The following is a 13695-nucleotide window of genomic DNA, read 5'->3' as shown; positions in this document are numbered from 1 at the left end:
CAGTTTAGGTTTCCAGACATTTGCCTGGAAAAGAGTCACGTTCCTGCAATGATGATGGGAAATACATTGTTTTGAAAGCTCTTTTTGTGGCCCTCGCTGCCCTCAGAGAATCTAAAGCTGAGTCACTTCTGAGTTTTCTGCGCCTAGTTTTTCACCCCTCAGCTCAGAATCTCTGCCGAGGCGAGGATCTGCTGTGAACAAGGAGGTGGCAGAGCAGCAGAGGAGGCAGGGAACCCAGGGGACCTGCTTCACTAGCACTGGGCGTGACTCAGGAGTCTGGCTCTGAGGTCTGCTGATGTCAAGTGGGCAGGAAGAGGGCTGGGCATCAGCAGAAACGGATTCAAACTCAGATTCTGCCATTTACCCGCAAGATCCCTCCAGGAAGTTCCTTCTTCCACGAGCTTCCCTTGTCTTATTTGTGAAATGAGGATATTAATATCTGCCCTGAGTACATATTGGGGCTGTCTGAGGATCAGATGAAGTCATGTCTGTGAAAGCGCTCCTTAAACGGTGAAATAGTGTACGCAGTGTTGTTAAAACAGGCAAATAAGAACCTGATTTTGGCCACTCACCTTGACTTCCTCTTGACTTTTAAGCTCATCTATGAAAGAGTCACAGACAGAATGCTTTTAATTCTTAAAACTATTTCTTGTTTCTTTCTCTGGTGGAAGTGCTAAGAAGTAGTGCACAAAGATGGGTTTCAGGGGGAGGGAAATGACGTGGACGGTTCTCCATAGGGATAACAAGACTTCAGTCCCTGAAAAGCCAAGGATTGACTCTTTGCTACCTGCTCTGCATCTTCCCCACTCACCGCATAAACACACCCACTTTACTGTCAACGAATGCACGTATATCCATGCACGTGCTCTGGCTCCGCCAGGTGTGATCATGTGTGAGTTTCTTCATGTGGCTGTTGGGGAAATAACAGTACCCAGCCCTTTAAGGTTCTTATGAGAAGAGAAATAATAAATGTGACATTCTTAGGGGAGAACCTAGCACATAGTAGGTACTCAGCAAATTAGTCTATTCCAACCTCATTTATCCTCACAACCCTTTGAGTTGTCAGTTCATATCATCTCCCATTTTGCAGATTGAAAAGTTAAAGACTTATTCAAAGTGACCCTGCTCTCTCATTGTTTGAGCTTGGATAATTTTCCACCAAAGTCCATCACAGAGAAATAGCATCTCGTAACATGCAGGGTCAGTACCATAAAGGGAAAAATTTGTTAGTGTTAAGATTATCTTTGAAAGACCTTTAAAACACTCATAAAGCTAACAGTCATTCTTTTGTGGATACAACTCCATAAGATAATTCTTAAGCACACCAAGATTCTTGAAGCATGAGCTAAGCCCAGGAAAAAAAACAAAGTTTACGTGCATCGATCTGGACATTCAGACCATTCTGCTTTAGAGAAAACAAAGTATTTCTATTGCCTTGTAGAAATGTGGATTTCCTCCATATTGGTTTAGGAAACTGTAAGCCTTCAAGCCTTACTGTACGTCAGTGGGTTTGTCTATTATCGACAGATTAACCAATAACAAGCCATCTTATTTTAAGGGTTAGGTTCTAAAACTGGTGTACGTTAAATATGTGCACAATATGATTCTACTCTGTACTACATTCTCTGGTTTTGGCCTGCCTTTCAATGTATGATGCCACTTTTCTGAGAACTGACCCCCTTGTGAATGTGATGGAGACATATTCATATTCCACAACCTATTGCCCTCCAGTGTAGCGATGGAGGATGAATCCATGAAACACACCTGGTCCATCAGATTCTTCATCTCTGGGCCTCAATTAATATTCTCTCCTGTTCACTTGAAGTGAGGAGATCTCATCTGAGAGCGAAGGTAACATTTTATTGAAGGCATCTCCATTAATTTGTGAAAAGAAGCAGAAAAGCCTGGTCTGCTGAAAAAGAATAGGTTAAAGCAAGAGATGAGCAGAGGAGAAGAGAGAGAGAGAGAGAGAGAAGTAAGAAATGAATGAGAGAGGGAGAGAGGAGGGGGGAAATCGGTAAGGAGAGAAAATGGTTAACTAGGCACTAGGTTACCGTGGCTAATTTCCGATTTCAGTTCCTTGATGCTGACATGTACCAACTGGGTTTGGTTTTCTGTGTATATTCTTAAACTGAGTTAGTGACATTCTTCCCTTTTACTTCCTAAGGCAGCACAAGGGTGTCCAACCCTGGGCCATTTGGACACAGAAATACTATAGTTATTTCAATTCCTAATGCTGGTATTTACTTGAACTTTTGCTTGTAGACTAGAAAAGGTCTTGAAAGGTCATTTTGCACGTTTCCTTACTTCTGATTAATACTGTATCTTGACCATTCCAGATAGGTCTATCCCATTTTCAGTGAAGTCCAGGGAATGGTATTCTATACTGTTTGTCAGTCATTCATTTTCAGGGTAAAACCGTCCTCATAACTAGGATGTATTACCTCCTATGGAAGATAAATAATTCTGATCACTGTGACTCATGTTTCCCAAGCCAAACCAGGGGGCAAAATTTGTTCATAAAAGAGGAACAAAATGGTATTTCTCCACATCTGTTCCCACAATTTTAGAAATTCCAGCCTTACTCAAAACTCTATAGTTCTGGGAGGCTGCAGGAAAATGTTTTCCTGTGTGTTCCATGAATTACTCCTCGCAGCTTTGAAGTGGCACTTGCCATTTTCTGTCTGTTCAGCTGCAGCTCCAGCAGCCATGGCTGTTGTAGCTGAAGAAACCCTCTCCCTCAGCCAGAGCTGTCTTCTGACACAGAGGCTCAAATCTGATGATTCCTCGTACTTGCTTTAAATATCCCTCAAATACCTTAGTAACACACCTCTTCCAGCTTTCCTTGCTCTTATTTTTTGGTAGCCCCTTTGTCCTTGAGTTCAGTGGTGGACCCGGATTTGGCTGAGAATAACCTGAGCGACAGAAGTGGTGTTTTTCCTAGAGCCTCTCCTTACTTGTGACACAGCTCGGTGGTGGTCCCTTGGCTCTCTCTTCCCTCAATGACTTCTTCCCAGGACCCTCCTCGGTCTGAGTACAACAGGCTGTTGGCAGAGTTGCCCATCCCTCCTCAGACCCCCCGTGAGTCCAGGTTTGGGAGTCAACATCCCTGGCTCAAGCTGGAGTGCCAGTTATACACAAATGCAGACAGACCCACAACCTGCCTCTGGGGGAGAACCACCTTGAATTCTGGTGTTTTAGGATGCATGCTTACCCTTAACAGGTTCCTTATTAGATTCTGGTTTCATGAAATTATTACACTGTTTGCCCCACCTGAACTATAGTCTATGAAATTATAGGTCATTCTATCAGTACATTCTTTATGGGAACGCCAAAGAGGTAAACTGCTGCAGGCCTAGATATTTGGGGAGTGTTCCAGGACTGTCTGTCCCCCCAGGTGTCTGTAATTGTCTCAGGCTAGCACCCAGCACAGTGCCTGATAAATGCTCAGTATGTATTTACTGAGTTGAACTGAGTGTCCTGGCCTTTGTCACACTCAGACCTGACTTCAAACTTTCCAAGTTATTTGAAGAGTCTCCTTACTGAGTTTATCTGTGTACTGCTCTCTTTTCTGTGTGAAATGACCCCAGCTCTAGTTTCTTCACTCAGGCCCTGTTTTCCACCTTGAACCTCCCTGTGGCTGTGCTCTGAATGGTCGCCAAGCTCCCTGTGTCCTCCTCTCGCTGGGAAGCACAGATGCAAAAGGCCACTTTCTGACTCAGCCTAAGGGCCACTGGGGACTCAGCGCCGACAGTTTGGCCCTTCACGGTCATCCCAGCTGGAGGCCTTCCTGCCTCCCTGACCCTCTTCTGCAGCCTCTCCCGCCACACACTTACTACGGGAATGGCCTTCCAGTGTCCCTTCGCTCTCCTTTTCCTGTCTGCCCCACCTGTTTTCTTGCTCATCCCGATGGCCTCCAAGCAGAGAGGAGCTGGTGATGGCCCAGGAGCCTAGAGGAAGGAGGCCTCTTTTGCCCTCCACCTTCCTCCACGGATCCTCCGGCTTTGAGGCTTTGCTTGTTCTGCGTTTCCTGTGCCCACAGAGACTCAGGGTCTCCAGGGAGGCGGCCCGTGCTTGCTCGGGAATGATCCAGGCTCCAGGGGTTAAGGCCAGGAGCCTCGATGGACGGACGGAGGGGGTCATTCCTCATCATCTAGAGAGCCCGGGAAGGGTTCTTTCCTGTTGCCTACACTCCTCTTTCACATGATCTCTGGCCATGCCACGGATTGAAAAAAAAGGAAAAGGGGGAAAAAAAAAAGGTTTTTGAAATAGTTTAGAAAGTCCTTGTAAACGCTTGTGTTTTCATTTAGCGGCATGAATCCAGGACAGGAACAGACCCTCAGAGGCAGCAGCCACCGGGAACTGAGTGGAAAAAATAGGCATCCTAGACTCTCGAATTGTCCAATTTTTTTGTGGGGGGAAGGGATCAAATCAAACCTTTTTTGAGGGAGGGCTCAGCTGTGGGCTTTTGTGGCTAAAACACCAAAGATCAGCCCCATGTGTGCGACCCAGCTGTCCTGAAAGCCTCAACTGCAAGAGACTCCAAGCCCGAAGTTGTGCTTATAGCCTCAGCTCAAGTAAGAAAAACGAGGTGGGGGCTCAGGGTGGGGACCAAGTCTTCAGGGGAAGGGGCGGGCTTGGGGATGGATGCGGTGGGGATGAGGCGGAAGGGAGCTGTGTCTTTAAGTCTGTCCTATGGTTTTACATATTTTTTTCTTCTATGAATGGGTTTTGCTGTAAATTATAGCTTTGCCCATGGTCCCTTGGGTCAAAAGAAATAGTCTCTAAACAGAAAACAGCTCTGATTGGTGACTTGCCTTCTTCCCTCCCCAACCCCCTTCCTAATTGAAACCAAATGTGCAATATATTGGATGCTGGGATCCCTGGCGCCTTCCCAGGAATCCTCAGAATGTGAGGTTTCTCTCAAAGGCATCTTGCATCAGCCTGTGGATGTATGCCTACCACCGGGTTCCTTCACCGGCAAAGTGGAAAAAGAAGCATTTCACAACAAATTCTTCCTCTTGGGTTGGGGGAACACCGTGGATTATAGCTCTGTTTTCTTCTTTCCAGATCTGTGTATTCCTGGATGAACGTAAGTTATGTTGTTTTTTTTTTTTTCTTTAATTTTCTTTCTTTTCTGAAAACGAAAGCTCTCAATATACTTCTGGTGTCCCAGGAAACGTTGTAAGAAGGAGGCAGAAAGTGGTTTCAAGTCAGGCAAGGAAGAGAAGGGAATGGGGCACCATAGACTCAAGAAATCAAAATCTCAGATTTTTGGGGGTGTGGATTTATGTTATGGAGGAAGAAAGAACCCTAGTAACCAAAGAAGACTGAAGCCAAACAAACGAATCCATAGCAGCTGCAAGATACAATAAACAGCATTAGCAGGCTCGAAATTGTTGGCAGGCAAGACAGGCCGATTGCAGAGCTGGGCCCGGGATGGAGGCGCCGGAGGCGGGGAGCCGGGTCGGAGGCGCCTGGCAGTGCTGCCGAGCTCCTGCGTTTCGGAGGGGACAGCTTTTCACTCTTGGGTTTTCTCAGCAGAGTTGCTGACTTAATTGTGAGAAGGGCGACTTGGGGTGAGAGGTGACTCAGCCCTAGGTTTGGGGTGGCCGGGCATTTTCAGCTGGGGACGAGGAAGTGCAGCCGGCCCGGTCGCCTTTCCCTTTGTTATCGGATGGCTTGGGGCTGTTTGTTGTGGGGACCTCTGAGTCCTGGCGGGGGGTTCAAGAGCCCCATCGAAGGGGAAGGAGAATTTTTCCAAGTGGCTGAACGTCTCAGGCCGGCCGTTTGAGGCGGGAGTTGGTTCAAGCCAGGAGGGGTGCAGCACCATTTTGCCGACTGCTCGCCTTCCCAACCCTTCCCTAGAGGAACAGAGTTAGCGTCCTGGAAAGAGCCGTGGGGATCGCATCCGAGCCCTCATTTCACAGGTGTCAGAAATAACAGAAGCGGGAAGGACACGTTCAGGGTCACACAGCACACTGGTAGTGGAGTGGAAAATGAAATTGGGGTTTTCTTTGCTATTAATCCAGTGCTCTTTCCACCGGACACCTCAATGTTCATGTGCACTTCATGGTTGGGATATAACAGAGGCAGTGCAATTACGAGTCACTGCAGGGACATTAGTCACCAGCAAGAGAGGGTGCTAACGGTGGCTCATCAGAGAGTGCTGTCTAGGGTCATACTTGGTTGTATGTGTGTGGAAAATGTTTAAAAAGCTAACATTTGAGGACTTACACACCAGGTTCCATACTCAAAGCTTTACACACATTACTTGAATCCTTGTGGTTCCGTAAGGCATTTTTCCTGCTTGACAGATAGGGATATTAAACCTTGAGAAGTAGAATGATTTGCTCAAGGAAATGTAACTAATAATTTTGAAACTCATGTATGCCTGACTCTAAAACCTGTGATCTTTTAAAAATATTGTTTGCATTTTCTTTTCTTTTTTTAATTGTGGTATAATTTTGATATGTAGTTTCAGGTGTGTGAATCATGAGTTGATATTTGTATTTGTTATGAAATGACCACCACAAAAGTCTACCTAACATCTGTCACCTTACATTTGCAAAAAATTTGTTTGTATGCAATAATACTCCCTCACCTGCCTCCACACTGCACACTTTCAGTTGCTTTTTGAGTCAAATCCCACATTTCCTTCCCTCTGTGACCAGAAGGGAAAGGCATGAGGTGAGAGCAACCATATGGATTCTCTCCTGCAGGCCCTTCTGCACCTGGGTGAGGATTTATCTGGATATCGGAAGGGTCTGCCGGCCGGCATCCCTGCGGGTTAATTTCTGGGTGCTTGGTTTAGACTTGCCTTTGCTACGCAAAGAGCCTGGGATTTGGATTCAGAAGACCCAGATTCACGCTCTGGCTCTTCCTCTGTATGTGTTACATGGGTGCTTCTATTGTGTTAAGAGATACTGGACATAGAAGCGTTCTGGAAGCTGTGAAGGGCCTAACCACGCCATTTCTGATGAGCACCAGCGCTCAGTACAGGGGGTAATGTGAGGTGGCCTCCGCCATGCAGGTTACGGCCGTGTGTGCGGCTGCATTTGGCTGGGAGGGTAGTTGTATTTGGCTGTGGGTGGACTTCTGAGATGGGTGGCTCGGTCTCAGTGACCAGCTCCTTTGGATGGAAGCAATCCCTCCACATGGGGAATGCCCCCGGGGTCTCTGTCTAGAACGCCCGTGGCGGCCTGGCATGGCCGGGATTCCTCAGCACCAGGAGGTGTGGACCCTGGGCCATGCTGTCCAAGCATGTTCAGGGAGTCTGGTCCCTGAACAAGAGGGGCTGCTCAGGATCAGTCCTTCTGTTTCTCCTCGGAGGAGACCAGCCTTTGAGGAGCTCAGGATATGTGCCTGACCCAGGACCTTGTCGCCAGCAGGCGGGCACATCTCACCTCGTCCCTCACCTCGTGTTCCCTGCTCTGTGTCTGTGGTCAGAAGGAATGCCGCTGCTCCTGGGGGCAGAGCGCCAGCAGGCCGTGCGGAGGCCCCTGCCTCTGCTTCTGGTTAAGTTCTGTTTGCTTTATAAACACCAAAGGTAAGGGAAGTGGGGAAGGTGTTTCCAAAATCTTTGACTTAGGATCCTCGATTTGAAACTTCCAACAGTGTCCAGTCTGTGAGGTAGTGGATGGTGTATGTATTGGTCTCTGCCCCCGATTCCCAGCAAAGAGCTCCTAAGAGCGCCAGGAGCATCTTCTGTTGTAGTCCTTACTCTTTGACCCCAGTTCCTGGCTCAGAGTTCCTAAATCCATTGGAATTTCCTGGGTGACAGGAGCGTCTTTTGTTCTAATGAGGCAACTCTGGGTGGGCTCCTGGATGGGAGCTGGTCCCCAGAAAGACGACACCATGATTAGAAGCTTGGCATTTGCAGTCCTACCCACCAATCTCCAGGGAGGAGAGAGAGGCTGAAGGTTGAGTTAATGATTGATCATGTTGATGTGATGAAGCCTCCATGAAAATCCCGAAAGTATGGGTTTGGGGAGCTTCTGGGTTGGTGAACACATCTATGTACTGGGAGGGTGATGTACCCCAGCTGCACAGGGGCAGGAGCTTCTGCACTCAGGACCCTCCCAGACCTCTCGCTACTTATCTCTTTGGCTGTTCATCTGTGTCCTTGATCATACCCTTCATTACATAACAAACTGGTAAACCTAAGCCTTTCCCTGTGTTCTGTTTCGGAATGGACAAAGCCAAGCAGGGGGTCATTGGGACCTCCCACCTGCAGCCAAGTCAGACAGAAGCCATGGACCTGCTATTTGCAGTCTGCTTTGGGGCATGGTCTATGGAACCGAGCCCTCAACCTGTGGGTCCACACTAACTCCAGGTAGTTAGTGTCAGAATTTTCTTGGTGTACAAAATCGACAGCTGGTGTCAGAAGTATTGTGAGTGTGTGAGAAGAGGAAAGCAGTGAGTTTTTCCCAGGCAATGTCCAAGCACAGAGTGGGAGTGCCACCCAGAGGGCCTCATCATTGCCCCCTTCTCCTCCTGCCTCTCTGTTAACTTGGTTTTCTTCCCTTCTTGTATAGTTTCCAGACTTTAAGTTTTACGAATTCTCAATCACGTGTAAGGAATCTAGGTCAGACCTTTCCATATGATTGCATTTTTAATAGACACGCTAAAAAGTTGGAGTGGCCACCCCCCATATATTAATATCACACCATTTAAAAATTAACAGAAACCCTCAGACGCCCTTCCGCAGTTCCTTTGTAAGATCCACTTTCAGCACCTCACATCACCCACACCTCGAACATGCACCCCAAATGCACGTCTCACAGGCACCCAGAAAGCTAACACCTGTCTAAAAATGGGCCTCCACAGACATGCCGAGGTCTTGAGCCAGCCAGCTCACGTCAGTGGTGACCTGTCCATATGCAGACACACTGGATTCTTTATATGCCTTGCCCTGTTCGAAACCGTGCAACATATGAATCGACTTTCTCAGCAATGACGGCTCAGCTCAGAAATGTGTCCAACACCCCCAGGCATCCCAGAGCTTCTCTGAACTCAGAAGCCATCACAGTGAGGGCTGCTTACCCGTAAATCAGAAACCTCGGGTCGACCTCAAGCGTCCCCAGACCAATTAACTCAGAATATCTGGGGGTAGGGGCAGTACTTGAAGTGTTACCCAGGTGATTCTAATGTGAGCCTCCACTGGTAAGTCTCCAAGTGTTGCCTCAGCTCCTCCAGTGTGAGTTGAGGGCAGGCTTGGGAGAGACACCCACGGTGGCCACCTCCTCCTCACGGCGTACACAGTGGTGTCCCTTTTTCCCTGAAGTGGAGGCCTGTCCAGGCCTCAGAGGCTTCACAATGTGAAGTCAGATACTGTCCCGACCGCGCTCTCACTGGCTGTGTGGCCTCGGGCCGGCTCTTAGACTCTCTGCTTCAGTTTCCCACTCTGCACAGTAAGGATTGTAATTCCCACCTAATGGGCATTGCAGATGCCGCTTGCAAGGTCTTAGCGTGATGTTTGGCATGTACTTAATGAATGCTGTTGATGATTTTTGCTATTAGCTCAGCACTGCCACCTTAGTTCACCTCATTTACCCCAGCTCACCTACTTTCCATAGTCCATTCCCCAGTCCAGTGACATCTACCCACCAAAGTCCACCGCTAGCTGCCAGGTTGCTTCCTGAAGTACTCACACGGTGGAAAGGACACGGGTTTAAATTCCAGCTTGTCTACCACTTACTGACTGTGTAATTTTGGACAAGACACTTAACCTCTCTGAGTCTTATTTTTCTCATCTCATAGGTTGTTAGGAGGAATAGGTGCCATTAGCTATGTGAAGAGCCCAGCGGAATGCCCCATACATGTAGATGCTCGGAACAAGAGAATGTTACCTCTCTTACTTTTTCTGGTGAGATCTTAGATTTCTAATGGTCTAAAAGCCAATCATGTATGAGCCATGGAAACTGGTATCTTGAATCAACTCCTTTTCATTTAAGCATTTTGATCATGGATGTGATTTGCTTGACCTTGGCCTTGTTGATATGAAAAGGCAGTTGCCATTTCATCTCCTCGCCCGACTCCTCATTCATCCCCACCCCACCTGTGTCCACCCCTTCCCTGAATGTTCATGACAGATTTGTGCATGCTATAATCTTCTAATGGGGAACTAAGCACAAGACTGGGTTCCTTGGCTGGGGGTCTACACACACCAGAAGGAAGGAGAATGAGCAATTCTGGCGGGTAGGGAAGAAGGGAGACTGTGTTGTACATGGGGCAAGATAATCCTATTACAATGGAGATTCAGAGGGCGGTAGGAAACAGCATGCGTCGCAACTGCAAAATGCACTTAGGAAAGGGACAGATGAGCTAGAGAAGAATCTGGTTTTTGTGCTACTGTAGAAATCCTTCAGTAACAAGCCGGTCCTACCAAGGGTTCCGAGCTGGAGGGGCCACTGGGAGAACATTGGCCTTGACTTGTTATGTTTCTTGTTTTCCCCCCTTCCTACTCCTAAGGCTCAAGTCTCCAGTTTGCCCATTCTTTCCCCATTCTGGTGTTTCTCGGAAGGTTCTAACCTGCTCCTGTCTCTCATTGTTCTGGGATCCCCCAGCAACTCTATTGGGTTTAATTCTATTTAGCAACCGCTTATTGACTGTCTGCTAGAGGAAGACACTCTTTTAACCAGCTTCATAAAGGAAATGAGAGCCTGTTCAGGGATGTTCACTGGAACACCAGCCTCCTCATGGCTACAGTAATGGTCTCTCTAAACTTCCATCATCTCTTTTCATTTTATTTGTGTACATTTGGCTATATTATGATTGAGCTTATGTTATTCAGATATGATTTGGTCGGAAATAATTCTCTTCCTGTTTTGATTTTCTTTCCTATTTTTGCTTTCCGTCCTTCCCCTTTCACATAGAACTACTCGGTATTTCCAAGTTTCTGTAATCCTCCGAGCAACGGCGATTCCCAGCCTTGGTCAGGTTATACTCACTAGCTGGACTCTCACTTTGGCTTCTGAGCACTGAGAAAGGTCAGCTCTGGGCCGCCCCAAGTATCCTGGAAGCCCAAAGTGCAATGAAAAGGCATAGAAGTTCTGCAGTGGTTAGACCTCCTCAAGCCCCTGGGCTCTGCAGGGCTTCTGGAGACGAGCACGGTCTAGAATGGATTCACTCATTCAGCTGTCCTTGGGTGTACCTTGTGCTTAGAGAGATACCAAGGAAATGTCATCCAAGGCTTGTCCCCGCATTTACTTAGCCACAGTTCCTCAGGGAGAAATACTATGTTACTGTTGAAAAATACATTCAAATCCATCCTTATGATGAGGAGGGTATTACAGTTTCTACTGCATGATTCAAGAAATGCATTGGGAAAGAATACCCACCCCACTGATCTTGGGGTGTTGAAACACTTTCTGCTGAATAAAATGAGGGCTGGGGGAGAGTGGTGACAAGCGTGGTGATATCTAGTCATTTCCTGTGATCAAACTCAGTAATTCTCACCACCACCACCGACCACACTTCTTCAGGCGAGGTAAATGGCTCCAAGTGTAAGGCAAATGCTTTCCTCGTTTGAAGAGGATGCTCTCCTGACATCTGCCCTCTCCCCTCACCCCCAGATTAAGAGCTTTGCAAATGCTGATTTGGGGTGCAGCTGATGAAACACTGGCCCAAGACTGCAGGGAGCAGATACACTGCAAGGGTGGCTTCAGGCGTGGGTTTCTGAAGGCACAGATGCTCTGCTGCTTACCCTTGGTGAAAGGCAGGGACAGGCTCCGGCAAAGGAGACAGTTACAGGCAGAATAGACTAAGCTCTCCAGGCAGCTTCCTTTGGGGCTGTCTGATTTGATGTTGCTCAAACCCACGCAGTATATAGACCTATCTTATAGGGAAGTTGTTGCAGCTCTGTGGGATAATCAATAACTTGGCTGTTTTTAAAATATGTACAAACATAAAACTAGGGATATGCTTCTTATGCTTATGGTTCTTCTGTAACTATAAAGCCAAACCAAATTTATAAATAAAATCAAATAACTGTAAACACAATAAAATAAACTAAAAAATTATTTTAATGTGTCAGATGGTGTGGTTTGCTGAAACTAATCACTAGCATGGAGGTGGAATCACATGACCTCAGGGCCTGGTCTGTGTTTAGTCTGGTCTGTTATTTAAGTGTAATTAATACTCATGCAGAAAATGCCCATTAGAGTATGTTAAAAAAATTGTTATTAATAGCATCAAAGGTTTATAAGTCTAAGAAAATCTGGTCTCACAGTTAACCAAAATTCTGCTAAGTAGGAAATGTTAAATGTCAGTTTTAATCAGGTCTCATCTGATAATTTGTTGAGTTGTCCATTCACTTGAAGATAAGATTAGCAATTGTGGTGATACTGACACTGTTACTAAAGGAGTATCTAATCCATTACTAATAGATTTAGGGACAGAACCATTCTGCCTTGTGTACTTATGTCTCAGGTTTCTGTTTATGGTGCTAATGTACAAAAGGTCAGAGGCCACATCACATATCTGGTAGGTGTTAGTGGGCAAAAGGTCAGAGGCCACATGACACATCTGCTTACAGAATGAACATGGCATTGGCCTCTACGGCTGAGCAGATTGAACTGCCCCATGCCATTCACTGTTTCCTCTCTTTCTGGATTGGTCCTTGATTTGATCTGGTCTCATATGACGTTGGTACAATTCAAACACCAATGTGAAGACAGGCACTGAAATTGCACAATAGCACCTGGTTAACCTAGTATTAAAAAGGTCAAATTTTAGAATTGAAGATACAAAATTTAAAAAGTTCTAGAAATCTTGTGGGCTGCAAGAGTACAAATGTATACTTGGAGACAGCCTGCTTTAAAATTAAATTCAGACCAGCCTTTTTTTTTTTCAAGGAGGCCTTTCTGATCTGCTCCCTTTCCTTTAAATTATATTATTACAAATAACAATCCTGATGAGTTCAGAGTGATGAAGTGACCGAGATTTATGCAAGTATTTTATATACATAATCTCATTGAAATCTTGCAATAATTGTATGAAGTGGGTATTTTTCCTACTTTATGTATGTCAGACACATGACAGCGATCCTGGGTCAATCACTTAGCAAGTTAGTGGCAGAGGCAGGATTTGAATCCAGGTCATTCTGATTGTCACACCTAACCTCTTCATACTACTTCCTCTCCTTGCACCTCTGTTATGCATTGTGAATTTCTCTCTTATTTTAAGTGGATACCATTGTTTTATAACTATCTCTTTATTTGCCTGTCTTTTCCATTGGGCTGGTGGGCCTCAAACTTGAGCATGCATCAGCAGCAGCCGGAGAGATTTTTAAAAATGCAGATTCCAGGCACCACCACAGGCTTAGTAAGAAATTTTCTGAGCAGTGTCAGGGAACCTGTATTTTAACAACCTCTCTCAGGTGATTTTGCTGTGGGTGTTCCTCTGAGCACATTTTGAGTAAAACTGCCTCAACTCTGGGTGCCTCAAGGACTATGATTTTTTTTTTAATCTACCTTTTTATCTCAAGGACTTGCTCCCTAAATGTCAAATAATCCAAAAAAAAAAATGAAGGAAGGAAGGAACAGTGGTCAATAGGGACGATGTTTTTGGAAAGAACACTCTTTTTGGCCAGATCCTTGGAAAATTTAGAGATATGTGTTTAAATATCACCTAATATACTCTGTCTAGACTCTCTCTCTGGAGGCTGAGTGTGGCAAGGAGCCTGCAAGAAGG

The 13695-nt window shown here is 46.2% G+C and overlaps 1 protein-coding gene across 2 annotated transcripts in view; it reads left to right on the top strand.

Moving 5' to 3' along the window:
* The first annotated feature begins 4909 nt into the window (after positions 1-4909).
* DDR2 (discoidin domain receptor tyrosine kinase 2) overlaps positions 4910-13695 on the top strand; it is a 135187-nt gene continuing 126401 nt past the window's right edge. For both annotated transcript variants that reach the window (XM_036922853.2, XM_036922854.2), the window contains exon 1: positions 4910-5092. In XM_036922853.2, coding sequence (XP_036778748.2) covers positions 5087-5092 — 6 coding nt within the window. In that variant the 5' untranslated portion in view covers positions 4910-5086. The remainder of the gene's footprint in view (positions 5093-13695) is intronic.

The sequence above is a fragment of the Manis pentadactyla genome, chromosome 19 (genome assembly GCF_030020395.1).
Source record: "Manis pentadactyla isolate mManPen7 chromosome 19, mManPen7.hap1, whole genome shotgun sequence".
NCBI lineage: Eukaryota > Metazoa > Chordata > Mammalia > Pholidota > Manidae > Manis > Manis pentadactyla.
This window is presented reverse-complemented; position numbering and strand designations above follow the sequence as displayed.